Source organism: Trichosurus vulpecula, chromosome 9 (assembly GCF_011100635.1).
Source record: "Trichosurus vulpecula isolate mTriVul1 chromosome 9, mTriVul1.pri, whole genome shotgun sequence".
Classification (NCBI taxonomy): domain Eukaryota; kingdom Metazoa; phylum Chordata; class Mammalia; order Diprotodontia; family Phalangeridae; genus Trichosurus; species Trichosurus vulpecula.
In genome coordinates, this window is record NC_050581.1 from 61,001,781 (window position 1) to 61,029,640 (window position 27,860).

The window sequence follows — 27,860 nt, forward strand, 5'->3', positions numbered from 1 at the left end:
TTATCAGAGAAACTTGCTTCAACATTTTTTTTCACAGTTACCATTTCTAACTATTTCCTCCTATCCTATTTCCCCCACCCAGTTTATTCTATTTTGTCCTTTTACCCTGTCCCTCCTCAAAAATGTTTTGCTTCTGACTACCCCCTCCCCCATCTGCCCTCCCTTCTATCACCTCTTGCCCTTCTCTTATCCCCTTCCCCTCCTACTTTCATATACGGTAAGATAGATTTCTATTCCCAATTGAGTGTGAATGTTATTCCCTCTTTGAGACAATTCCGATGAAAGTAAGGTTCACTCACTTCCCCTCACTTCCCCACTCTCTCTTTCCACTTTTTCTTGACTCTTTTATGTGAGATAATTTGCCACCATTCTACCTCTCCCTTTCTCTTTCTCCTAGTACATTTCTCTCTCACCCCTTAATTTTATTTTTTAGATGTCATCCTTTATATTCAACTCACACCTATGCTCTCTGTCAATATATACTCCTTCTAACTACTCTAGTAAAAAGAAAGGTCTTATGAATTACAAATATCATCTTCCCATGTCGGAGTGCAAACAGTTTAACCTTATTAAGTCCCTTATGAAGGGAAACTTTCCTGTTTACCTTTTTATGCTTCTCTTGAGTCTTGTATGTAAAAGTCAGATTTTTCTATTCAACTCTAGCTTTTTCATCAAAATTGCTTGACAGACCTCTACATCATTAAATATCCATTTTCCCCCCTGAAGAACTATATTCAGTTTTGCTGGATAGGTGATTCTTAGTTGTAATTCTAATTCCTTTTATCCTCTGGAATATCATATTCTAAGCCCTCTGATCCTTTAATGTAGAAACCGCTAAATCTTGTGTTATCCTGACTGTGGCTCCACAATACTTGAATTGTTTCTTTCTGGCTGTTTGCGATATTTTCTACTTGACCTGGGAACTCTAGAATTTGGCTATAATAGTCATGAAAGTTTTCCTTTTGGGACCTATTTCAGGAAGTGATTAGTGGATTCTTTCCATTTATATTTTACTCTCTGTTTCTGGAATATCAGGGCAGTTTTCCTTGATAATTTCTTGAAAGATGATGTCTAGGCTCTTTTGTTCTTCTTTATCATGGCTTTCAGGTAGTCCAATAATTCTTAAATTACCTCTCCTGGGTCTGTTTTCAAGGTCAGTTGTTTTTCCAATGAGATATTTCACATTGTCTTCTGTTTTTTTTCCATTCTTTTGGCTTTGTTTTATTGTTTCTTGATTTCTTATAAAGTCATTAGTTTCCATTTGCTCCATTCTCATTTTTAAGGAATTATTTTTTCAGTGAGCTTTTGGACCTCCTTTTCCATTTGGCCAATTCTGCTCTTTACTTCTGCTCATTCTTCTCCTCATTGGCTTTTTGGACCTCTTTCACCATTTGGCCTAGTCTGTTTTTTAAGGTGTTATTTTCTTCAGTATTTTTTTTTGTGTGTCTCCTTTACCAAACTGTTGACTCATTTTTCGTGATTTTCTTGTATCACTTTCATTTCTCTTCCCAAATGTTCCTCTACTTCTCTTACTTGATTTTCAAAATTCTTTTTGAGCTCTTTCATGACCTGCGACCAATTCATATTTTTCTTGGAGGCTTTCGATGTAGGCTCTATGACTTTGTTGTGTACTTCTGAGTGTGTGTTTTGATCTTCCTTGTCACCATAGAAACTCAACAGTCAGAGTTTTTTCTGCTATTTTCTCATTTTCCCAGCCTATTAGTTGACTTTTAAGTCTTTTTTCAGGTAAGGCTTTGCTTCCAGCATGGAAGGCTTACTGTCCCAAGCTTCAGGAGTTTTCTGTAGCTGTTTTCAGAGATAGTTCTAGGGACCTGTAAGTTTCCAGTTCTTCCAAGATGGTATGATTCAAGGAGAGACATTTACTACTCTCCTTTCCTGTGCTCTGCTCTGCGAGTGACCACAAACACCATTTTCTGCCCTGGAACTGTGAGGAGGGTTCCCTCTGTACTGGTGCCATAAGCTCTGCTATGCCAGTGCTCCCCCTCACTCCAGGACTGCCACCTAGGACTGGGACCCAGATCTGAATATGGGCAAAGCAACAGAGTCCTTACTCAATGCTAGCAAAAAGACCCCTGTAATCTCCTTCTGACCAGTTATTTGATCCCCTTACTGTCTGTGGGCTGAGAGCTCTGGAAGCAGTCACTACCACTGCCATTTCAGTCACTCCCAACGCTTGCTCCTGGTTTGCTGGGGCCAGGGCTGTGCTGGTGTGGCCTGCACTGGACTGTGCTCCTCTCTCACCCAGGTGTGACAGACTTTTCTTGCTGAAATTCTAAGTTGTCTTTGGTGTCTATGGGCTGAGGAGTCTGGAAATCGTCACTGCTGGCAGTGATTCAGTCACCCCAAGACCTGCTCCATGTTTGCTGGGGCCCAAACCTAAGCTGGACTGTGCTCCTCCCTCACCTTGGTACAACAGACCTTTGCAGCTGATCTTCCAGATTGTCTTGGGCTGGAAATTTGTTTTACTCCACCTTTTTGTGGGTTTTTGCTGCTCTAGAATTTGTTTAGAGTCTTTTTTTAAAGGCATTTCAAGGGATTTGGGGAAGAGCTCAGGTGAGTCCCTGCCTTTACTCTGCCATCTTGGCTCTGCACCTCGATCAAAATTTTTAAAAAAGTTTACAGACCCCAAGTTAAGCACTCATAAATTGTTATTTCAATAGCTTAGGCAGAGGTTATTAGGGACTGAACTAGTGGAAAAAGGGGACCGATATGTAGGTAAAGGCCCTCTAACTTGGGGTCACCCACAAAGCAGCCCCATGACTGGTGCTGACCAGGAAATCTCTCTTCTTTGACTGGAATTTTAGATTCTAGGAATCATATCACCTAGGAAAGTGAACTCTCCTTCCACCACCCCTACCACTCCCTCAAAAAAAAAGGCTGGGTTTCAGGAACATCACCTATGATATCCTTCTTGGGTCAAGTGGGTATGCACGTATCTGCCTCTTTCATGTGCTTCTGCAAGAAATCTAACCATACCCTGGCCATTGCCATCTTGTGGGCTGAGAAAGTCCTTTCTCAGGCTCTCTCCTTGCAGGGTATGTAGATGAGCTCATCCACCTCATCTACCCAAGGTGGTCATTACCAGTTTCCTGAGGGGGCGGAGACAATATGTTCTCAGGCTTCCTCCTCATTCCCACCCAGCCCCAGTTCTCCCCCAGCTCTACTATGCACTATTCTGTCCTCTGAAAAGGAAAAAAGAAGCAAAAAGGTACAGTAGCAACTGTCACTTTCCTGTATAGGCCAGCTAAAGAGGAATTTCTTCTTTCTTTTTTATTGATTTAGCATCATTTATTCCAAGTACCTTAAATGGGATTATCATCACTTCCAATTTCCAAACCAGGGCATTGAAGGCAGAAAACTTGTAAGCCATTCAGTAGGTGTGAAATAATAAATTCACTAAACCAGAAACAAGAGTCTGAGGTATTAACACAGAGTTTTCAAATTTCTAGAGATTATTCCTTCACTAGGGAGTAAAATAAATGGACACTTTCTCTCTCTTTTATCCATAGCAACAGAGAACATATATTGATTATCAAATATCACATTTATGGCTCAGACTTTCATTAACAATGGAGCTTTAGCCACAATATAGCCCTAAGTAAACAACCAGAACTCTATGGGAAAAAAGTTTATGTGTGTATATATATATACATACATATATGTTTGTGTGTGTGTGCGTGTGTGTGTATACATATACATACATATATATACATAAGTCAAAAGGAATATCTGATGTGCAAATTAATGCACTTAATCCAATTTCATAACCAAAACAAGCTATATTCTTATCTATAAGTCAGAAAAATGGCAAAATCCCTGAAAATTCTAGCTACCTGTTACTGATTGTTATAAGTGTGAAAAGAATTCTGAGGGGTCTGCTCATACAATCCTCAGTTTTGCCAGATGTAATGATGCTCAAAGGCTCATTTTGGTACTAAGACCTATATACAACATCTCCTTGGCTAATGCTTATGGCCAGACTGGCTTCAATTCATATATCAATGACATTCACAGATGCAGAAGATTCTGGAGAACCTGCCTCGGAGCAATACAGGCCAATGCAGGGACATCAACTGGGAGGCTCACTAGTGAGTGGATCAGCTTCTCAGTGATGGTCTTCAGGCACTGGTACGCTGCATTCAAGTCTTGGTCAAAAGCCTGTCCCTCCAGTTGCTGGCCCATATGACTGCAGATGTCTCTCAACTCAACACTATCTTTTAAATAGACAGGGAAGTTCAGTTCTTGATGCAGGCGGTTCAGGATTGTCTGCTCCACCTGGACAAGCTGCAAAGTGATCTCGATGAGGCAGACCAGCACAGCGTGCACTGCCACGTGGGCCAGCTTGCACTGACCCGGGTCCCGGGTCTTGGGGACGCAAACCTCCTCACCTCTCAGCTTGGCCTCCTCCAGGCCCTTGCCCTTCTCTTGGTCCTCTCTCCGACCGGCCTGCCTAGGGGCTGTGGACACATGCTGGGCGGAAGACTGGCCCGTTTCTGTCCCTCTGCTGCTGCAAGAGCTTCAGGGTCTGCAGGGCCACTATCTGGTGACTGATAGAGGCCTGGAGGTGCCATGCTGGCCATGGCTGCCCATGTTTTTTCTGCCCTACTTCTCGTGCAGGTGGGGAAGGAGAGGCAGAGGGGGTGATTAAGGTCAATGAGGTCACATTTTCCTCTGGTTTCCTTCCCTGCACTCCCCAAGTGCTAAAGAGGAATTTCTTGCAATGAGAGCCTGTTCTCCTGAAACGCAGCTAGCCAATCATCTTAGAGATAGCTCCAGTCATTGGAAATGAATCAGTTGTCAGTTGTCCTTTTAACAAGATGCCAAAATACACATCCAGGACACATGCTGTCAAATTAGGGTGCAGGTTTTCTCAAATTAATATGTGTGTGTTGGGGGTGGGGTGGAGACCACCCTATACCCCTATTCACCACCATCAACTTTCCTCATAAAGACATGTGGGGAAGATGGGACCAGGACAGGTAGCAAAGGAGGAATGTAAAAGCATAGCATTGGGCTCTAAGGATACTGTTGCGAGTCCTTAAATTCAGACACAGTTAAGGACAATGAATGGACCTTGGGACTCAAGCAGGGAGCCCATGGGCCACCATCTCTGTGACTTTACAGTTCCCAGGCAGGGCATGGAGGGGAGGACATAAGGGCAGCAGTGGAAGAGATAGGGACAAAGTCATTAACAGGTGGGGCCAGGGGAGAGGTCATCGGAGAAGATATGGGGAATGTCTTCCTTCCAAGATTTTAGCTACACTGAGGAAAAAAACATCAGAGAGGGAATGGGGCCACTGCTCCGGGTGGATGGGATGGCAACTGGTGGAAAGCAGAGCTGCTCAATACTGCTTGTTTTTGAACCAGGAGGACAGTTTATACAACACGGTAAAGACCACTTTGGAAGACTTAAGGACTTTGATCAATGCAATGGTCAACCATCCTACCATGATTCCAAAGGACCAATGAAGCATGCCATCCACCTCCTGACAGAGAGGTGATAGGAAGGGAATAAGCATTTATACAGCGCCTGCTACATGCTGGGCATTTTTTAATATCTCAGTTGATCCTCAAAACTCCTCCCCCACCGAGATAGATGCTGTTATTTCTAGTTGAGAAAACTGAGGCAATCAGCAGTTAAGCCACTTGCCTTAAGTCACTTAACCACTGATTACCTATGGCCATACAGGCACTAAATGTGTGAGACTGGATTTGAACTCAGGTCTTTCACTAGCCACAGCCCCACCTAGCTGCCTGAGGGTGGAATGAGACATTTTTGGAAGGGGCCAATGTAGGAATTTGTTTTGCTTAAGTATGCATATTTGTTGCAAGGATTTTGATTTTTTCCTTTTCATTGAGTGATGGAGAGTTTCAGGGGAAAGGAGAAAATAAATGCTTGGTAATTGAAAAAAATAATCAAAGTTTCAAAACAATTAAGTTTGCATTTGTTTTCTAAGCCAAAGAAAATAAGCTTTTGAATGGAAAGATCACAACCCAAATGGCTAACAGAGTCAATCCTTTCTCTTCTGCTCTGATCCCTAGAGTTGGTCTACAAAGCAGCAGCAGCACTCAAGTTGCAGAAGATCTCTGTCTCTTTATTGGGGTGTCAGACGCAGGGCCTGGCCGGACCTAGAACCTTGGGCTATTTTCGTTGCCATCTGTAGACACTGTACTGACTGAGTTCTTTGGCTATATCTCAGTCTGTTTAGAAGCCCTCCCAGAAACTCCTGTAGGCCTTTCTTGGCTGGGCCAGAGGAACTAGAGAAGCTCCCTTTCCCTGCTTCCCTCTGGGGACCCCGGCCCCCTTGGGAGTGGTTCTGCTGGTGTCGGGAGTCTGAGCTGTCACCACCACCCACTCTCTGACCCTTTGAAGAGCCCTGTGAGGGCAGAACTTGGGAAGTCTCAGCCTTAGTAGAAGGCTGGGGTAGCTGGGGGCGGGAAGCAGTCTGACAAAGATTCCTGCTCCCCTGATGTGGTGACGCCAAGTACCTTCTTGCAGGAGGGTGTCTTATAAGTTTCTTGGCCTCTGAGGAGTGACTCTTTGGTTTGGATGGGGATGCTCCCCCTCCTCCATCCCCCCAACCCTGGTCTCCAGCTTTGGGTTTCCTAAAGTGTTCTCTCTTCCGGCTTGGGACTGTGGCCTTGGCCTGACTCTTGTCTGGAGCTGGGGGCTCTGACTTCTCAGACCCCCCTCGTCTGGCCCTCCCGTGTACACATGGCCTTTTAGCAGCTGCCATGTTCTTGTACTGACTCAGGGACTGGGGCTCTGGGACCTTGGTGGTCTGAATATCAAAAGTCTGGGGAGGCATCAAGGGGACTTCTCTCCCCTCCCTGGAAGGGCCCTGCCCATCTCTAACAAGCTCCTGTAGCCATGGCTGAGAAGCGGCAGGAGGATGGCAATGTAGGGGCCGAACATCTTGAGACATAGCCTTCTTTGCTTGGACATGGGCTCCCACAGACCCTTGGCAGGTAGGATTGGGAGCTGGAATCTGACAAGTTGTGGAGCAGAAGGGGGTAGCCAGGGGACAGAGGTTATGTTGAATGGGAGTCCTAGGAAAAAATAGACCGGGGAATGGGGGGCTGGAAGCTAGGGAATGGGGATCAGGGTTATACTGGCATTTCTCAAGCTGGATTCTGGGTTCTTTGTTCCAGGGGCAGCCTTCAGTCTCAGGGCCCAGAGTCCCCTGGGTATGAAGAGGTGCTTCTCCTGTTGCTCCTTCGTCCTGGGGCATGGAGGTCACTATCCTGGACATTGGGAGTATATCTCCGGTGAGGGATCCTGGTGAGTCATGCTCATCCTCTTGAGTTCCAGCTGGCACCCTCAAAGTGGTAGGCCAGGTGTGGGATGGTGGCTCTAGGGGAGGGGTATTATGCCTTAGGGCACAGGGCTGATATATTTGCTGGACTCCCCATCCTGGGAGGTCTGGACTAGCTAAAGGGACAGGACTTTCCTCAGAGTTGTCTCCTTGGGGTTCAACCTGGGGTAATGAAGACAGGACTGAGGTCCAAGGAGGTTGGGTCTGCATTCTGTCCCAACTTGGGCCTGTCCCTTTTGGGACTTCTATGGAGCTGGCTCCTTGCAGCTCACTCTGGGAGTTCATGTTAAGCACTGGGGCTGGAGGCTCTGCAGGCCAGGGAGGATCTTTGTCTTGCATGTTATACCATGGGAACTCAGGTACATGAAGAATCATAAGGGGATTTTCAATAAGGCCAGTTCTTTGGGGCTCAGGTAGGGTGTGCAGGTCGAGGCACGAGGCTGGAGACCCAGCAACCTGGGGAAGTTCACTTTTCTGGGAGTTATTGCATGAGGCCTTGGGCCCATGCAGAGTCACAGGGGCAGTCTCACTCCAGGCTCCTATGAGGCCAGCTCCCTGAGGCTTAAGCAGATGTGATGCGGAAGCATTGCAGGTTGGGGCTGAGGGGTCAGGGTCCTGGGGAAACTGGGCCTGCCATTGGTCCCCCAATAGGGCCTCAGAGACTATCACTTTGGGATCTTCCACTGGACTTTGGGGCTCAGGAAGGAGGACTGAGGGTGGCCCGAGGGTCTGGGCTGGAGATTCAGGGGGCCAGGGTAGTTCGCTCTGTGGCATATCCTGAGGCCCAAGGACCTCATGTTCATGTGATGCCACCACTTTTGTGACTTCCGCAGGATCAACTTCTTGAGGCTTCACCAGGGAATGTGGGGGAGAAAGTAAAGGTAGCAATGGATCTAGGACTGGGTCTCGGCATTCGGAGGCTGACCGTGGGACTTCTGGTTGATTTGGGAGCTCAGGGGATGCCATTTCTGTAGTCTCACAGTTTCCATGCAAGACAGGGAGGGGAGAGATTGAGGGCAGGTATGGGGGAGGAAGGGACATAGTTTTATAAAATAGATTGGGCAGGGGGAGGTAAGAAAGCTCATTGAAGAAGACAAGGGGAGTGTCCGAAGGTGGCTGTTGGTTAGTGGTCCCAGTGGGAAAGGTGCAACTGGACTTTGGGAAAGTGACCCCCAAAGACTCACTGTGAAGAGAAGGGAGACCGCAGAAGAGCTGGATGCTCCCTTTTGCCTTGGCACTTGAAGCAGACAAGGGACAAAGGGAGTTGGGGGCCTGGATTAGGCCAGTAGGGCTGTGGAGGTAATGAGAGTTGGGTGCCGGCTCTGGTATCACTGCTTTGACTGGGAATTCTTTGGAACCCACAAAGGGCTGGTATGCTCCATGGGGACCCAAGAAGGAAGGGTGTAGGTTCCCCACCTCTTCATTCAGTGTCCCTAAGGCCTCTGTTTGGAAGAAAGAGGCCTTCTGCTCAACCTCCAGATTCCTAGAGTGGAAATACCACTGAGGGTCTAGCCTCATCTGTCTCAACAAATCCTCCTCTTTCTCTTCTTCATCCTCCTCCTCCTCCTCCTCCTGCTCCTCTTCCTCTTTGTGGAACAGAGCTCCTTTCCAGCTCTGGGGCTGCCAACTTGGAGCTCTCTCTGGGAAGTTAGGGGAGGTAGGGAAGAGAAATGGGAGAACCTAGGGAGTAGAGGGAGAAGTGAAGAGCATAAGAACCGAAGTCATAGCTAGAAGTGGAAAGTCATCATTAACCTCTTCTGCCCTGTGTCTGAGGCCAGGACTCAGTGGTCACTCACACCGTCCTTCCATGTGTCAAGGGGGGCAGTGCTTATTTGGACCTGCCCTGTGCCCAGTGGTCAGTTGTCACTTACTCTGCAGTGTGTCTGATGGTTACTTCCTTTGCCTTATTACTGGTCTACAATCACCATGTACTGTGTCTTGGCATTAGTGGTTATTCAAGCATCTCCATGTCAGGGGTCAGTGGGTTTTCACTCTGTCTCATTTCTAGGAGTCAGTGGTAACTCTCCCTGCCATGACTTGGGTCCTAGCAATCATCTTTTTCTGTGTCTGGGTGTTGATAGTCTGTCCCTTGCTTTGTATCTGGAAGCCACTGTAACCCACCGTGTCCAATGTTTTGGTGGCCACATGAAACAGAGTCAGTCTGCTTTGTGTGCTAGGAGTCAACAGTCACCTATCTTTCCCTGTGTTTAGACATCAATAGCCTTGCACTCTTCCCTGTGTCCCTGGGGAAAGGGTCATTCACCCTGCCTTGTGTCCAGAAGTCAATAATCTCTCACTCTGTCCTGTGTCTGGGGGAAGTCAGTGGTTTATCACTCTGTCCCACATTATTTTGGAGTCAGCGGTCACACTACTTTATATCCTAGTGGTCAGTGGTGGGGGAGGGGAGTCAATGGCCTCTCATTCTGCCTTACATCTATGGGTCAGTGGTCATTCACTTTGTCTTAGAGTCAGTGGTAACTCAGTTTCTGGAAGCCAGGGATGGCAGAATCACCTGAATCTGAGAGCTGGAAGGGATTCCTCTCAGAGTTAGATTTCATTGCTAGGAATCTTCTTACATCAAGTCTAAATTAGCTTGTCTGAAATTTCTACACTTGGTTGCTAGTTCTACCTTCGGGGACCCAGCCGAGTTAAGTCCAACCCGCTTCACATGACACTAGTTAGTCCTATCACATGAGGACAGACATCATCTCCCTCTCAACCTTCTCTTCTCCAAGCTCAACACTCCCTGTTTCCTCAGCAGATCCTCAGATGACATGATCTTAACAAGATACTTCACTGTCCTAGTTGGCCTCGGGATGCTGTCCAGCTTAGAGTCATAGAATCACACATCTGGAGCTGGAAGATAACTTAGAGGTCATTTAGTTTAATCTCCTCATGTTACAGATGAGGAAACTTGAGTTCCAGAGAACTTAAATAATTTGTCCAAATTACATAGACAGTAAATAAATGAACTGAGATTCAAACTCAGGTCCTCTAACCCCAAATCTTTTGCTCAGCCCCACTGTACATTACTCTGATGCCTCCCTTTTCAAAGTCTTTCCTAAAATGTGATGCCCAGAATGACACTTTCCTTGTCTCTTGTCTAAGAGCCAGTGGTTACTTACCCTACCATATTTGGTGGTCAGTGGCAGCGAACCCTGCCCTGTAACGGGGCATCAATGAGTATTTGCCTCCACTTACGTCCAGGAGATAAGTGGTCACTTGCCTGGCTTTATATCCAATAGAAGTGGTCGCTCACCCTGCCCTGTGTCTTGGGGATGGCAGTGATCCATTTTGCCCTTTTGTGTTTGGGGGTCACTTTATGTCTGGGGATGGGGGACAGCCATCACTCACCGTGCTGTGACTCTCATCCTGCTGGGTTGGGAGCCATCGGTGATGCTTTCTCCGAAACTGCCAAATCAGGAACAGCAGAAGAATCAACAGGTTCCCGGGACTCCGGGGGCAACTGCAGCCACATTGGGAGCACCCCAGTGGCTGCAGAGCTTCCTTTATCTCCCCCCAGATCAGTCCAAGCTGGGCCTTGGTTGTGAGTGTTCTCACCCACTCCATTTCCCCCAGGAGGCCCAAAGCAACAGCAACACATTCCACTGATGTCATGGATTCTACAGAATAAGGAATGTTAGAGCTTGAAGGACTCTGCTGGAGTGTGTCCCTTCTCTGATCTGGCTTTCATACAGCTAACAAGAGTGCTCCTAATGCAGAGCTCTGACCACCTTACTTGGCCCTGGCCAAGTCACCTAACCCCATTTACCTCAGTTTCCTCAACTGTAAAGTGAGCTGGAGAAGGAATGTCAAATCACTCTGGTATTTTTGCTAAGAAAACCCCAAATGAGGTCATGAAGAGTCAGACACGAAAGAACAACCTTGGGAAAGGCCCTTTACCATTTTGAATCTCAATTTCTCATTATGTGGTGATCAAAAAGGTTCAAGAGACATAATTTCTGGGTAACTTAATCATTTTATCAAGAAGGCCAGCATGCTTATTAATAAAAGGATAGTCATTGGGCTGTCTCTCTTAGACTGAAGACAATCATGGCTCCCAGTCTAGCCTCTCAAGAGTAATCAACCCTGATTGGTTAACAACTGATGAGAGAATGAATGTTACAATGAGGGGCTGAGAGTGGGCAGAGAGCTTATCTCTAGACCCAGACCACCCTCAGCCCAGGCAGTTTAGACAAAAGGTTTATCTCTGTCCAGACTTGATTGAATGGAGTTCACCTCCCACTAGAGATTCCTTGTAAGGTTGGGTGGGGTTAGATAGAGGAAGTTAGCTCAACCTTCTGAGACTGAGGTCTTGAAAGGAGGATAGAAAAAGGGAGGGAAAGGGGGGCACTGAATCTCCCCAAATCATTACTTATTAATAATCATTTCTCTCATCTATAAGCTGAAGGAGTTGGAGTAGATAACTTCCTTCAGCTCTAAATTTATGATCCTGTTCAAGGCTCTTCACAAGTAAATGTATTATTCTAAACTCTAATGAGATTGTGTTTTTCTTTGGAGTTTCTCAAAGTAGGAAGGAGATAAGATTAATAAGATGGTGGGGGCATAACAAGTCAAATTATGAAAAAATATTTATATAGTATATAAAAATATATAATATGTATAAATATATATTTATATTTTAAACATTAGCCCAGAAAACCTTAACCTGGGATTTTTTTTTAGTGTTGTAAAGGCAATTATGAATAAACGTTTATTCCACATATGTACACAAATTCTCTTCTTAAAAAGAAACCAGATACTTTAGGGTAGAAAGCTGTAAGTACAAAGCTTTAGAGTGTTTGTATACATAATTGCTAAGCATTTTAAATTGAGTGCACTCCCTGCTTTAAAAAAAAAAAAAACAGCAACAACAACCCTAAAGGTCACACCTCTAAATTTTTATATCCTATTTACAAGTTATATAGCAATATGGCTGTGACTCTGTCCAAACCTAAACTGACCCTGCTAAAGTACAAAATCCCAATCCTAAATATACATCTGTCAAACCCTTCCTACGGTAGTGATGGGCAAGGATGCTGACTGAAGGCTTCTGAGATACGCCTTCCAAGATGATGCAAAGCACAGAATTCACACTGGTGTGAACATGCAAGTGCTAGAATCTGTGTGTCTAACAGCCTTCAAGGATTCTGAGCTTTTAAAAATATTTTGATAATTGTATTTCACTATATTTGGTTTCCTTTGCATTCCTATGTATTTTGTTTTATGTGTTAAATATTATTCCGAGAGAGTTCATCAGCTTCAGCAGATCGCTGAAAGGGTCATGACAGAAAAGGGTTAAGAACAGCCCCTCTATTGAAAACTAAGAGGACCCTAAACCAAGGTACTTCTACATGTAGGAAATCTTCCTGAACTATCTCGGCTACAAGATCAGTTCTGTATTTATAAGTGGTAGCAGTTGTATTGTTTAAGTTGTGTCTGACTCTTTGTGACCACTTTTTGGGGTTTTTTCTTGGCAAGGATACTGGAGTGTGTGTGGGATGAAAGATCCTCACCAATTAAAAAGTTAATTTATAATAAGGAGCCATCTCAGGGTGGGAAAAGAAATAAATTTTATTCAGTTCTCGAGAATAGGGCGTCCTCTGCCAGAACAGATCTAGCAAGGGTGGTGCTTTACAAGAAGCAAAGCACCAATAATTATACCTAACGCAAGAGAATTCCTGCCCACCTCTGAGCCTTCTCACCACTGGCTGGGAGGCGGGCTTACAATCTGAGCACGAAAGCTAGACAAAGAACCGGGAAATCGAGGCACAGAAACTCCAATTCCCATTCCCTTAGTTAATGATTACAACTGAGGTGACATCTATAAATCTAAAGAAGGAGAATAGGATAAGGGGAGGGGGAGACCCTCTCTGTTCTTCTACAGTACTTTTACGGTAAAGGAAAGCAGGTCCCAGTGACCCTATTCTTACTGAGCAAATCTTTAAACCAGAACCAGAAGAAAGAACAAAAAGTTTCAGGATAAAGTTTCCCAGAGGCTGAGCCATCAGACTCTCATGCTCTCAGAATTTTTCCACTTCCCTATTTCCCTATTTCTTGATTTTTAAACATTTCTTAGTGTATATATATACATATATATGTGTGTATATATATGTACATACATAGATATGTATATATATACATATATGTGTGTGTATATATGTATATATATATTTATACACATTTCATTTACCTCACACAGAGTGGTTCCTTCTCCAGCTCATTTGACAGATGAGGAAACTGAGGCAAACAGGGTTAAGTGACTTCCCCAGAGTTACACTGCTAGTAAATGTTTGAGGCCAGATTTGAACTCAGGATGAGTCTAACTAGCTGTTAGAGCCTGGGCAAATCATTTAACCCTTTCTCTGCCTCAGGCTCCTCAGCTTTAAAATGAGGATAATACTAGCACCAACGAGAATCAAATGATATAATATTTGTAAAGTGCGTTACAAACCATAAAATGCTGTAGAAATTTTAGCTATTATTCTTGTTTCTTAGAGTGTATGTTGACCTTAGCAATAGCCAATTAGCACAAAATTAAAGGCCTTAAGGAATTCAACTAAGTATTAGGCTTTTCTTCAATTTTCATTTACCTGTAAACTTGAGGCCCTAATTCTGTTTTTATTGCAGCAAGGACAAGATCTCTATGTTTTATTCTCTCTATCGTGTCTCTGTTCTTTGCCACTCATCAGTGCTGGTGGGTCTGTGCTGTCCTGATCTCTCTAGCAAGGACACGTCTGTGGTTTGGCTCTCAGCAAAGTGCTTTGTATTGTGACTGATGCGCAGTAAGTGCTTAACAAATGCTTGTAGCTTGATTGCTTCTCTCTCTAGAGGTTTTGTTCCAATCTCAAAGGCTCTGGCTGATTCTGTTGCTCCTCAGTGGAAGTGGTCCTCCATAGGGACTGAAGGGATGGCAGCTTTAGCATCAACTAGTCTTCTCATGGTCTGTATGTTGTCTCACTTAGAAACAGATTTATTCTTGAATTTTTATATGAGTCTGTAGCCAAAGTGGCCTTTGTTTTCTTTGAGTGACTCAGTTTATCTCATTGAGCATTGCTGGGCCATGCCTGGGAGCAGAGAACTTCCTGTGTGACCTGTTGCGGGGCAGGAAGCCCAGCGACCATGCCTGGGAACAGAGAACTTCCTGTGTGATGAGTCATGGGGCTGGCTGAGGGGAGGTGTTGACTCCAGAGCCACGCCTTATTGGGTGTTAACCTAGTCTACGCTGGGGGGGGGGCAACTCAAGAAGCAATTGGCCCTGGTCATTCAGGCGGTGCTTGATGATGTCAAAAGATAATGAGGGGAGAGGACAGCTTGAAGAGCCCTCTTTCCTTTTCTGGTTGGTGTGGGAGCAGTGGGGAGCATGACTCTGGGCCAGCCCTTGCTCTCGGGCCGAGCCCAGATGTTGGTAACTATGAATTGTATTGAGTCTGTCTGTTGATATTTGTAATTTGTTTGTATTTTGGTTTTGAGGTTCTGGGTGCTGGTTCTTTTCCCCCGAACTAAATGAATGCTCTGAACCTCAGGGTGCTGGTTTTTTACCCCTGAAGTAAGTGAATGAAATTGTATTTGGTCTGTCTCTTGATGCTTGTCTCTTTGCTCCCCTGAACTAACTGATGCTAACTGAATGCTGGCGTTTTTTCCCCTGAACTAAATGAATGTTGTCTGTATGCTAACTGAATGCTGGATTAAAGTAAGCTGGTCAACCCCTTCACCATGCTTTCCTTGTTTAAGCAGATAAAAAGAACCTGTGCTTTCCCGGCATCCTGGCAGCCTCCTGGGTGCCGGCAGCCTCCTGGGGGCTGGCTGTGGGGGGGATCTTACGCCCCCACGGAAGCTGCTAGCTGGGTTGTTAAAACAGAGTCCGAAGGCATCTACCATGAGCAAAGTAGGTAGGAGGGGCTTACCTGTAAGCCTGTTACACTAGGTTCATAATAATATATATTTTTTAAAAATCCCAGCTCTCTAGGTCCCTCATTTAGCCTCAAAGAATTATCTTTAGCTCTGCCTTTATTTTTATTTTTTTTACATACAAGACTTCACTCCCATGCTTTCCCCTTTCATCTCCAAGATCTCAATCTCTCCCTACTCTCTGGCTCCTTTCTCTCTGCCTAAAACCATATTTTAGCATTCCTATCTTTAAAAAATTAATTAGAATAAACCATACAATACACACAATGACTACAACAACGTAAAGAGAAAGATGGCACCACGCATACAAAGAAAAATCAAAGGTAAATGTTGCCAAATGATAAAGAACAAGCCTGTCTTGAAAGAAGAGACAGAAGACACTCTTAAACCACTTCTTAGCAGCATCAGTCTTAGAAAGTTTGGTCTGAGAAAGACAGAGTTAGGTTTTCTGAGGTGCTCATGCATTGCATGGGAGCTAATGGTTTGGAACTGAGAGCTCATTTTGGAGTTGGGGTGCAGTTATTTCATCATCATTTCACCTCTGGACAGAGGAAATACCTCTTCTATCAGATTACCCCCAATATTTGGGCTATCTAGACAGAAGAATCTGTCTCCACCTAAGCCTAAGAACACAATGGGGCTTCCATACCTTCGATTAAATTACTTGCAAGCTTGGGTTGGGGTTTGATTGGGATAAGGAGAAGCAATAGGATCTCCTCCTGAAGAAAAACTGGACTTGAATTCAGGACTTTGAAAGAAGGGGGGTAGGGGCAGCTCTGAATCTCCAAGATATTGGTTATTAACAATCATTTTTCGCAGCCACAAGTATCACACATTGCACATGTTGTCACACTTTTTTTGATGTATTGATCAGTTTCTTTCTTTTCTTTTCTTTTATATCTAAAAATATATTATATTATATTATATTATATTATATTATATTATATTATATTATATTATATTATATTATATTATATTATATTATATTATATTATATTATATTATATTATATTATTATATTATATTATATTATATTATAGCATGTTATAGTATATTGTATTACATTATATTACATATTATATTGTATTGTATTATATTATATGACGTATTATATTATATTGTATTGTATTATATTACATTACATTATACTATACTATACTATTATTTCATATTATGGTAATTATATCATATCATGTTATATCATATCATAACATATTTCTCAGGGAAGAGGAGGGAAGGATGGAAAAACTATGATGATGTAAAACATAAAAGACATCATTGAAAACTTTTTTTTTTTCAGAATATACCATGGATGATCAGCTAGATAGCACAGTGCGTAGAACAGCAGCCTTGAAGTTAGGAGGACTTGATTTCAAATCTGACCTTGGACACCTACTAGCTGTGTGATCCTAGGCTGGTCACTTAACCCCGTTTGCTTCCCCCCACCAATTTTTTTTAAAGAATAAACCAAAGAATCTTAGAACTGAATGAAATCTTAGAGATCATCTCATCTAACCCTTTTCAACCCAAGCTGTACTACAGACTGGATTGGTATCTATCCAAGGATCTAAATTCTCTATATGGTGATGGTAATGATAATGATGACTGATGATGATGATGGTATGAAAACCCATTCAAAAAGCAATTTAAATTTTACAATTTTGGGAGGTAGCGTACAATTATTACGATTGCCAGTTTATAGATGAGGACACTGAGACTTGGACTGCTCACGCGACTTGTCCCTGCTCACCTAATTAGCAGTGTCAAAGCTTTGCCCTCCTTGGCCTCAGCTCTGGTAACTCAGAAGAATGCATCCAAGCGTCGGGGAATGGGAATGGGAGGAGCAGACCGTACCATCAGCAAGTAAAAGAGGCTAGATTTGAAATCAAGTCTTCCTGACTCCAGGTCCACTTTTGTTGCAGTCACTAGTTTTATGTGATTTGGCATACCCTTTAACTTTTCATTATGATGTCACAAATCACTCTGGCTTTCATTGGCCAATAATAACCCCCACCCAAGCCTCTGTGGCTCATTGTTTAGGTTTTGATGGCTTAATAGCAATTGTCTTCTGTTCTGGCTAGAAACTCTTAAGGGTCTTTCCCTCTCAGATTGATATCTTTGTGACAGTAATTTAGGCCATCTTTTGTCTTAATTCTTACCTAGCCCTTAGTCACGAGATGGGCATTACCTCAGACAAACTGAGACCTGGGAAAGATCTAAATTTGGAAAGGCCAAGGAAAGCCCACTGCATCCTGGGCCTTAGCCAGTTGTCTTGACCTGGGTCTTGCCACTGGACTTGGATAGCTGATAACTCCCCTAAACTCTGCCTCACTTAAGTCCAACCTAGGAGCAATCCACATCCCTTGTGATGTCAGTGGTCCCCTTCAAAAACAAAAGATAAACAGCTCCGACAATGAAATCATGCTTTTATCACTGAATAACCAATATCCCTGGAATATCGATATTACTAATATCATTTGATAGTAAGTGTATCTTCGACAAATATTCCATTTTTCTGTGTCTAGCAGTAAGTTTTCTTTCAAAAAATGTGTGTATACGTATACATATAAATACACGTATACATACACATATGCACACAAACACACACATACACACATACACATTCACACATACACGTATACATACATATACACATACACATACATATACCTACACATACACACATATACACACATATACACATACATATACATACACATACACACATACACACATATACACATACACATACATATACATACACACATACACACATATACACATACATACACATATACACATACATATACGCATATAAAACACACATATACACATACATATATACATATACATACACACATGCATACACATACACACATATACATATACACATATCTATACAATACACATAAACATATAGATATACATACACATGCACATATAAATGTGGATATACATGCACACACATATACATACAGATATACATACACATATACATACACACATACACATATAGATATACATACGCATACACATATAGATATAGATATACATACACATATAAATATATACACACATACATATAGATATACATACACATATAAACATATACATATAGATATACGTACACATACACACATAGATATAGATAAACACATATAAATATAGATACACATACATATATACATGTAGATATACATACACATACATATATACATATAGGTATACATACACATACAGATATACATACACATACACGCATATATAGATGTACATACACATACACATACAGATACACATTCACATACACATATACATATACATATGGATATGCATGCATATACACATACACATATAGATATCCATACATATATACACATACATATACATACACATACACATGCACATATGCACACAAACACACACATATACACATTCACGTATACACACACATACACACATATACACATACATATACATACACACATATACATACACATATACACATACACGCATACATACACATATACACATACACACATACATACACAGATAAACGTACATACACATATATACATATGCATACACATATACACACATGCATGCACATATATACACATACACATACACACATATACATACACATACACATGCACACAAACACACACATACACATTCACACATACATGTATACACACATATACACATACACATACACATACATATACATACACACATATACACACATATACACATACACATATAAAACACACATATACACATATATACATACACATACACATGCACATATACACACAAACACACACACATACACGCATACACACATATACACATACATACACACACACACACACACACACACGCAGTCATTTTGACCTTGACAGACATCAACAAACATTAGGACTTCCAAATATAAATAATTAAAAAAGGACTACAAATAAAACCACGAATTTCTATTATATACGGCTTACTTTTAAAGAGTATATAATACATCCTAGTTTCAAAGTGTGAAAAATGATTTTGAGTAATCATTATCCTGGAGATTCAGAGCTTTCCCCAGCCCCCTTCCTTTAAGTACTCAGATTACATTGACTCTCTTCATCCTGGTCAAACCCCAATCTAAGCTTGCAAATAATTTAATCTAAGGTACAGAAGTCCTGTTTCATTCTGCTCAGGCTTAGGTGGAGACAGATTTTTCTGTGTAGATCCCCAAATCCTGGGGGTGGGGTAGTCTGAGAGAAGAGGTATTTCCTCTGTCCAGTGATGAAATGATATCAGCTCCTGTTGGAGGGGTTTAAAAACTATGTACCCCAACTCCAAAGGGAGACCAGTTCCAAACTGGTTCTCATGCATGCTTGTCAATAATGGGGAGGGGCCCAAGTCGAGACCTTTGCCCCTTACCCCAAAAGAATTTGGGTCTCATTTGTTTTCAGGCACTGGAAACTCTCCCTTGAAATTTCCCCTGCTTGAATTTTCCCACTTGGTCAAGTCTCTGGCATTCACCTGAGGCATCTACCCATTCCAGTAATCCTCTCAACTGGCCTTTCTTCCTGGCCTATGCCTAATCAGTCTCCCAATTCCCACTCCTTCCTTGTCTGTTACCTCGGGATCACTCCTGGCTACTTCCCAACCTTGATCCTATCTGATTCTCTCTTAGCCACATGGTCCAGGTCCTGGCTTGCAGGGCCATTCTCTGTTACCTGCCAGTCACCCCAGACTACTTGGCCACTCCTAGATCCTTCCCACAGTCTTTCTGTATATAAGATCCATCTTGCCTCCATTAAGGGGCTCAGTTTCAATCTGTCCTGTTTGTCAATACAAGCATCACAAATGTTCAGATTCCTTAAGAGTCTAGTTAATGCTTAGATTCCTTAAAAGTCTTACCAATATGGTGGATTTTTAGAATCCCACCTACCCTCTATTGGTGTTTTAATAAATCTCATCTTTGGCTGAAAGTAGGCTTGGGTTGAATTCTTTCGGGCAGGACCTATGTGTTGCTATTTTGGGGTCCCAGCACCCAATTAGACCAAGACTGAGGTTGACAAAAGTGGTCTTGCTTATTCATGTGTCCTTCTGAACTTCTTTCTCTTTTCTTCTAAGCTTTAAAAATATTTCAGTGTCCCTCTTTTCTGTCTTTTCTGCTTGGTTTCTGTGTGTGTGTGTGTGTGTGTGTGAGTGTGTGTGTGTGTGTGTGTTACGATCCATAGTCCCCCTTTCCCTCCAAAATCTCCCTACCCCATTAAAAAAATACCCAACTAATCTTGTAACAGATAAACATAGCCAAGCATAATACATTAACACATTGGATTTGTCAACATTTTAAAGATTTGAGTTCACAAAGCTAGTCCAACAAACCTGTTTATGTTGCTCTAAAAACCATGCCCACAATGTAAGTAGCTACCAGATGAATTCTGGTGCCACCTAATGGATAGACTTTTTCCACAAGAAAATAACTGATAATAATATTACACATTCTTTTTCAGGAAAAAAATTTGCTGTCAAATACATCTTGTTAAGATATGATGTCGATTAAAAATAACAAATATAACTACAGACCAATTTGACCCAATAATTTCATTGTTGGTTTAACATCTCAAAAAATATTATCAAAAGCACCAATAAAAAAGAGATATCTGTCCAAAATTATTCACAGCAGCATTATTTGTACTTGCAAAAAAATTAAATGTTACCTAAGTGCTCAACACTAGGTGGTTAAATAAATTGTCATATATTAATGTTGTGGTTTGAGGTGCTGGGAACCCTGAAATGCTAGGGTACAGAGTGGGTCTGCCTGTAAAGCATTTGACCATTCAAGCCTTCTTTCAGTCAGAGTAGTGAGGTTTTATTATAACACTGGTTAAGTGGCAAGATTTCTAGTAAATCTGCAGTATTTGTGATGCCAATGGAAGCAGGCAAGATTCCCATTGAATCTACACAATTTAATGGGCTTGAGATTGGCATTTTTATACAGAAAAGACTGTGAGAAGATCTGGATGGGATTAAGGAGTGGCAAGTAAGCTAATTAAGTAATCAAGGTAGGCTAGATGCTTTGGGCAGAGGCACCAGTGATCTGGACTACTGAAATGTATGGGAAAATTCAGGGGCTGGGTTGCTTTCAAAGACATGGTCTTTTCCTTTTAGAGGTTCAGGCAGGTCCCGTGACTCCATTATTAATGTAACAAAATACTTTAAGGTAATTAAGATGGACAAGTATGAGGAATATAAATATGGTGGCAGGGTCACATGCTCAGGGATGGTCCAATGAGGCCATTCCATAGAATGCATACTGAGACCTCCTGGCAATGTCCATGGAAACGTGAGGTTGAGTGCAGAAAGACCTGAGTTTTGAGATGACAAAGCAGCCCCCATCATTGGTCATTAAGCAGGAAGACCAGCATGGTGGCTGTAGGCCCTTGGTAGCTAAAGCAATGTGTTAATTTAGATGAGCCCAAGCCTGGGTTTTGGTCTTCTATTTCTTGGCTGAGGATAGAGGACTGAGCAACAATTTTGAGAGGGATGTTTCTCACTTTGGAGGCAATCTTGTTAATTCAAGATACCTGGAAAGCTTGGGTTTCTCAGTTGAGGAATTCTGGATCCCTCAGTTGATTTTGATTAGCAGGCAGGGGAATTTCTGCACTGGAGAGGATAGCTACCAGCAAGAGGAGTTGCTTGCAACTCTACCTCTGAGCTGGTCAGAAGATATAGACCTTGAGAGAGTATTTTAGACAAGGCAGAGTTAGGATGAACTGGGACCAACTAGGGTCCTAAAAACGGCTTCATGTTTGATGTTTTAAATATCAAAATTCTGGGAGAGTATAACAACACCACATTATTACTGCTTCTTGTTTAAATCTTTACTAATGCATGCTTATGAGTCTCATGTTATTTCTCTTGTGTATGGGAAATAGCTGACAAATACATGATTTACGACTGCCCCCGTTGGGGGAGAGCCTAGATATTAGCCAGACCTAAGCTTTGGGTGATTTTCCCCAGAACTTTGCAGTCATTTGGGGTATAAAGAGCCAGAGAGTGAGTCCTACCCCTCTCTCCACAGAAGGCCAGACTCCCCAAGGGCTGAACCTGGTGCCACCTGCATGGGACCAGAGCTGAGAAAGACCTCTTAGTGAAAAGAAAAAGACATGTATTCCACCCAGATCACTGGGCAGATCTTTATGAAATAATGCGAAGAAGGAAAAGAAGACTTGGAAGGAGGATATACAGGAACTACAACCGCATAAAAGGAAAAGCAAATGGGAATGAATGGACAAAGAATCCTGATGGAGACTTAGAGAGAATGATTGCAAAGTGATGACATTTTGTGCGAATTTAACTGGTTGTGTCAATGCTTTATATTTACCATTTTGACTCAGTGACTCAAGAAATTTTTGATATATTCCAGGTTGTTTGTAATAAATTATTTTTGACAATTACAACACATTAGGGTCTATTGACATGCCTCTAGGGATGTTGCTGGTGATTCAGAAAATGGATGAGTAATCAGGGAAAGTTTTCTAGGGGAGGCAGGATGAGTGAGTGCCAGCATCACCCTTGTCAAGTGGGCAAAGCCCACCCAGCCCTCAAAATGCAGGGGATTCCAAACTGAGTTGATAACAGAAAAGTTTTATTAAGAGGAAAATCAGACTCTAGCATAGAGGCACCCCAGTACAAAGGAGCCCACAGCCTAGGACAGGTAGAGGCAATTTATGCCTGAAAACCACAAAGGGGAGGTTCAGGGAGGGGTTAAGGTAAAGAATGGACAGTCTTTCCCAGGAACAGGTGGGACCCAGAAGCAGGATGTTTTGCGGGAATAATTGACCCCAAGTCTGGTTTAGGCCAGTTTTGGGGGGAGGAGGGGAAGGAGGAGGGCACAGCTCAGTAAGGTCAGCCAGCCAACACCAGCAAAGACATCTGGAAGTGAGCAAGATGGGCTCCCTACAGGCTCCCAACTGGCTCCTTTCAGCAAACAGGCTTCCTCTGTGTCTAGTGCAACTGACTGGTAAGGTAACTCGTAGAAAACAGACATTAATCTGGGAGTGGGGGTACTCACACCCCTAAATCAAGTTGCTTATTGTAAAGTAACTAGGTCACAGATAAACTTGAACCCTATCTAGGCAATACCTGAGGTCAGGAAATTTCGAATTTGTCCCTGAGGTTTCTCTTTTACTTCTTTGTAAACTTAACACTACTGAATTCCATCTTTAGGCATCATACTTCAGACTTTCACTGGTCCCTGGATTGAGATATCTGGCATATTGGGTTCTAATCATACTTTCCCCTCCCCCCTTTAAGTCAGTAGCTGTCATGGTACCTAGGTAGCCCAACCATAGATAGATAGCCACTGTAGATCATGAAAATGTGCTTTCTTTGGTTTATTTACAAAGAAAAAGACCATATACAAAATGAGAAATGACGCAATAGGATAGAGGGGTAACATGATGTAGTGGGTAGAAAGATGGCATCAAAACTAGGAAGAGCTAGGTTTAAGCTTCTGATACATATTGAGAAAGTCATTTAACCTGACAGGTTGCTCTAAGATTATAAATTTCTGAGAAAGTACTAACTTGCACTGATAGAAGAAATTTCCTTATCTAGGAGTTCCTTATGTCCCCCCCACCAAAAAATCACAAGTCTAGATGGTTCAGTGGTTAGAGAGCTAGACCTAGAGTCAGGAAGACCTGAGTTCAAATCCAGCCTTAGACATTTACTAGTTGTGTAACCCTGGGCAAGTCACTTAACTATCTGCCTCAGTTTCCTCAACTGTAAAATGGTGACGGTAATAGCACTTACCTCACAGATCAAATGAGATCACATTTGTGAAGCACTTAGTACAGTGCCTGGCACACACTAGGTAAGCACTTAATAAATTCTTTTTCCCTTCCCCCATTTCCATTTCCCCCACTCCCACCCTGCTATACCTACCATAACAGGGGTTGACACTCGCCAGTCCTAGATTATAGTGAATTTAATTTCTCTTTTTCAAACTAGCTACCTAGCTTGGCCCACTCTGGATCTGCCTGTCATCTGGTACATGGTCCCAGACAATTATAATATCTTTCCCACCAGAAAACTGCCAAGTTAAACTTTTTAACATTCAGAATCACTTTCATTCAGGTTATCAGTGGTGGAATTTAGGTATTCAACTTATGTTAATTAACTAAAATGAATTCACTAACATTATTTAACCACTTAAGCCAAAAGTTCTTACCCTGGGGTTTGTGAATGTAAAAAAAAAATTATTTTGATAATTGTATTTCAATATATTTGGTTTCCTTTGTAATCCCATGTATTTTATTTTATCATTTAAAAACATTGTTCTCAGGAGTCCAAAGCTTTCACCAGACTGCCAAAAGGGGTCCATGGCATAGAAAAGGTTAAGAACCCCCAACTTAATCTAATCATATAGTTCCCTCCCTCCAGTTAACGGGTTGGGAAGGAAATGACACCTGGATAGTTTTCACATCTTAAAAACCATAATAATTCAGCCCAAAATATGGGAGCACTCCCATAGGTGACAAAAGAGAACCCTTTCCTTTGTTTGATAACCTCAAAGAATCCGGGGAAAGAGTAGGTGTATGAGGAAAAGGGGGGGCATGTGTGAGCCATTATCCACAACCTCCTGATTTGCCTCTTTCTCACCCCGGATGACCAACCCCCTTCCCCCATGGTACTGACCCAAGTTCCATGGGCCCTGTGATGCAGAGCTGGAATTCTGCCAAGGGTGGGGCACTCTCAGTGTCCAAGATGTCTTGGTGTAGACTGGACTTTGCACAGGGTGTAAACCCCCTCATCCTGAGGGATCTTGGAATGACCTAGAATTTGATAGAACCGCTAGAGACGGAGCTTTGGACAGGATGGAAGCCTGTCCCCTCATCCTGAGTGATCTGGGGATGGCCTGGAATATGGTAGAACCACTGCTGGGTCCCGTCCTGAGTGTCCGGGGAATTGGCTCTGGCTTCTACTTTCTGGACAGTGTTGCTACTTTTGCTGATCTATCGTTTCAATAAGTCTGCCTATCAACTTCAATTCAAGAGGAACAAACATTTCTCTAAGGTAATGGGAACCAGTCAGATGGCCTATAGAGAAGCCCCCTCCACCTACCCTTCCACTCCCCTCCTGTTCCTTCATGATGACTGATTCTTATTTTCTTCCTTTGTTCTATGTCATTCTATATCCTCTAACACTTTTTCCACTCCAATTCACACAGGTGCTCTTGAGGAACTTAGGATAAAGTAAGGGGACAGAGAAGGGGGGAGGCTTGTTTTCTTGTCGTTGAGTCATTTCAGTCAGGTCTGACTCTTTGTGAACTCATTTGGGGTTTTCTTGGCAAAGATACTGGAGTGGTCTGCCATTTTCCTTCTCCAGCTCATTTTACCCATGAGGAAACTAAGGCAAACAAGGTTAAGTGACTTGCTCAGGGTCACACAGCTAGTATGTGTCTGGGGCCACATTTGAACTCAGAAAGATGAAGTCTTCAGGCCTGGTGCTTTATCCACTGGGCCCTCTAGCTGACCTAAGCACTATAAGACTAGAGACCTGTATTGGTATGGAAAATGGGACTTACTGGAAGGTGAGGGCTTGCCTCTTTAGTGTTTTCCTTCTAGAGGGAGTGCAAACCTTTAAAGGAATGCTATAAAGATGGGAAAGGATATAGATTCCTGGGGTAGAAGGTGGGAATCACAGAAAGGAGAGGTTTCTAGCTAGTGTTTATGAACCACTGAATCTTTTATATTGTGTTGTATTTTCAGTGGGGTAAAATAAAAGCTGTCCTATGTTCAATATAATTCCTTAGAATACTTGCTTGGGAACTGGGGACTCTTTTACCTGTATCAGTGGAGTCTTATCTTCTGGGGCTTCCAGAGGAAAATCTTGGTGGGGACAAAATGAGACAGAAATAGGATTTGGGTACAACTCTCGCCTCTTTCCCAAGACTGAACCTGGTCTACGTAAACCTAGAAGAGCTGTGAGGTTACAAGTGTATTATGATTGGGGCAGCTCATTGCCATGTGATGGAGCACAGGCCTTGAAGTCAGGAGGACTTGAGTTCAAATTCAGCCTCAGGCACTTACCAACTGTGTGACCCTGGGCAAGTCACTCAACCCCAATTACCTCAAAAACAATGGCAATATGATTACACGAGCACAGTGATTTACATGAGCACATTGAAGGGACACAGAGGGTTTTTCTGGTTAGATGGAAAATGGAAGAAAATACTCAGGGAAAACTCCCTGGAGGAGGTAGCTTGGAGGTAACCTGAGTACAGTGGCTACTCAAGGAAGGTCCAGAGCCCAGAAAGAGAGTGAAGAGGAAAGGGAAAAGACAGGGAGGTGCTGTGATGGACCATGGGGGGAGAAGCTGTTGTCCACCTTCTTCTGGTCTCCCCCCTCCACCTTTATGACACTCTCCATGAGCCAAGTTCCAGGGCTCTATGATGCAGAGCTGGAACCCTGCCTAGAATGGGACATTCTTAATTCTAGAATCATTTGTTGGTGTTGTACTTTAGAGAATATGGATGCCAGCAACCTTTTCCTAAGCAACTTTAGGGAGATCTGGGATATGCTGCAGATGCTGATGAAGCAAATACTGACTGTCAGTGGTATTGGCTCAGTCCTCCATTTCTGCAGCCTCATTCTCTTCCTTGTGGGCCTCTATCGCTATTCAAAGTCTCGATTTCTACTCCCTGTTAGGAGGAACAGACATATCAGTGAGGTAGGTCTCCCATGGAGACCAGCTCTTCCTTTTCCTCTCTCTTTCCACTCTTCTCCCTGATCTTCTCTATTGACTCTGACTCATGTTAACGTCTTGATTTTTCTCAGCATCACCTTTGAAAACTCTTTCCCTCAATCACACAGACTCACTTAGGGAGAATTGAAGGGCCATGATCCTTTTACAGTCAGAGAATGTGTCTGGTCATCTGACAGTAAAATCCTGAAGTCGAGCGACCTAGCATCCATTGAGAGGGTCCCTAAGTGAAGGCACAGAGTCCCTTGTAGACCCATTCCCCCTAAGTTATTCTTCAAGGCTCAATTAGATCTTGTATTGGTTGTTATAGGAAATGCCCTTGGGAAGGTCTGCATTTATCTGATGAGGGATACTTTGATTTTGAAAATCTATTGGCCTGACATGCGCCCATAGTCTTATAGGTCTGAGACTAAGAAGCTTCTTTCTTTGGGGGAGTTAACTTTGAATTTTACTTATTATTGTTAGAAATGTCTTTTTTGCATTTTTGAATATCCTTGGCTCCTCCATAGTGAGCCTTCCCTTCTAACATACACACACGGGCACATGCACAGGATATCAGCAAAACCTACAGATTGTGTTTGACAGTATATACAATATTCCACACTCACAGGCTTCTGCCTCTACCGTCTTCTCACCTCTTCCTCAGGGGCCAAGCTTGGTCATTATAATGGTTCAACATTAAGCTTTGTTTTATTATTGAGAGACTTCTCCCTGATGCCCAAGAAGCAAGTTGAAGAAAAAAAATAAAGAAGAAAACAGAGAAAAAAGGTCACTATACTCTTCTTTAAGTGAGAAGGAAATATTGTTTAACAACTTTTTCAAATAAAGGCAGAGACAGAACATAAAACTGTT

General features: G+C 42.7%; 1 protein-coding gene and 1 pseudogene across 1 annotated transcript; both read right to left on the minus strand.

The window, feature by feature from the left end:
* Positions 1-4,029: 4,029 nt before the first annotated feature.
* LOC118832125 lies at positions 4,030-5,706 on the minus strand (annotated as a pseudogene).
* Positions 5,707-5,946: 240 nt separating this feature from the next.
* LOC118830785 (uncharacterized protein C9orf131-like) lies at positions 5,947-26,245 on the minus strand. Its single transcript, XM_036737726.1, has 3 exons — positions 26,091-26,245; positions 10,692-10,960; positions 5,947-9,017 (listed from the first exon to the last, which is right to left on the minus strand). Exons 2-3 carry the CDS (start codon positions 10,953-10,955, stop codon positions 6,117-6,119), a joined length of 3,165 nt encoding a protein of 1,054 aa, XP_036593621.1. The 5' UTR covers positions 10,956-10,960; positions 26,091-26,245; the 3' UTR covers positions 5,947-6,116.
* Between the last annotated feature and the right edge of the window lie 1,615 nt (positions 26,246-27,860).

Excerpts from the sequence above, each read along its gene's own strand:
- LOC118830785 (XM_036737726.1), bottom strand. The coding sequence starts at position 10,955 with ATGACATCAGTGGAATGTGTTGCTGTTGCTTTGGGCCTCCTGGGGGAA. Across the intron at positions 9,018-10,691 it reads AGGATGAGAGTCACAGCACG|GTTCTCCCATTTCTCTTCCC; the intron begins GTGAGTGATGGC and ends TCTACTCCCTAG.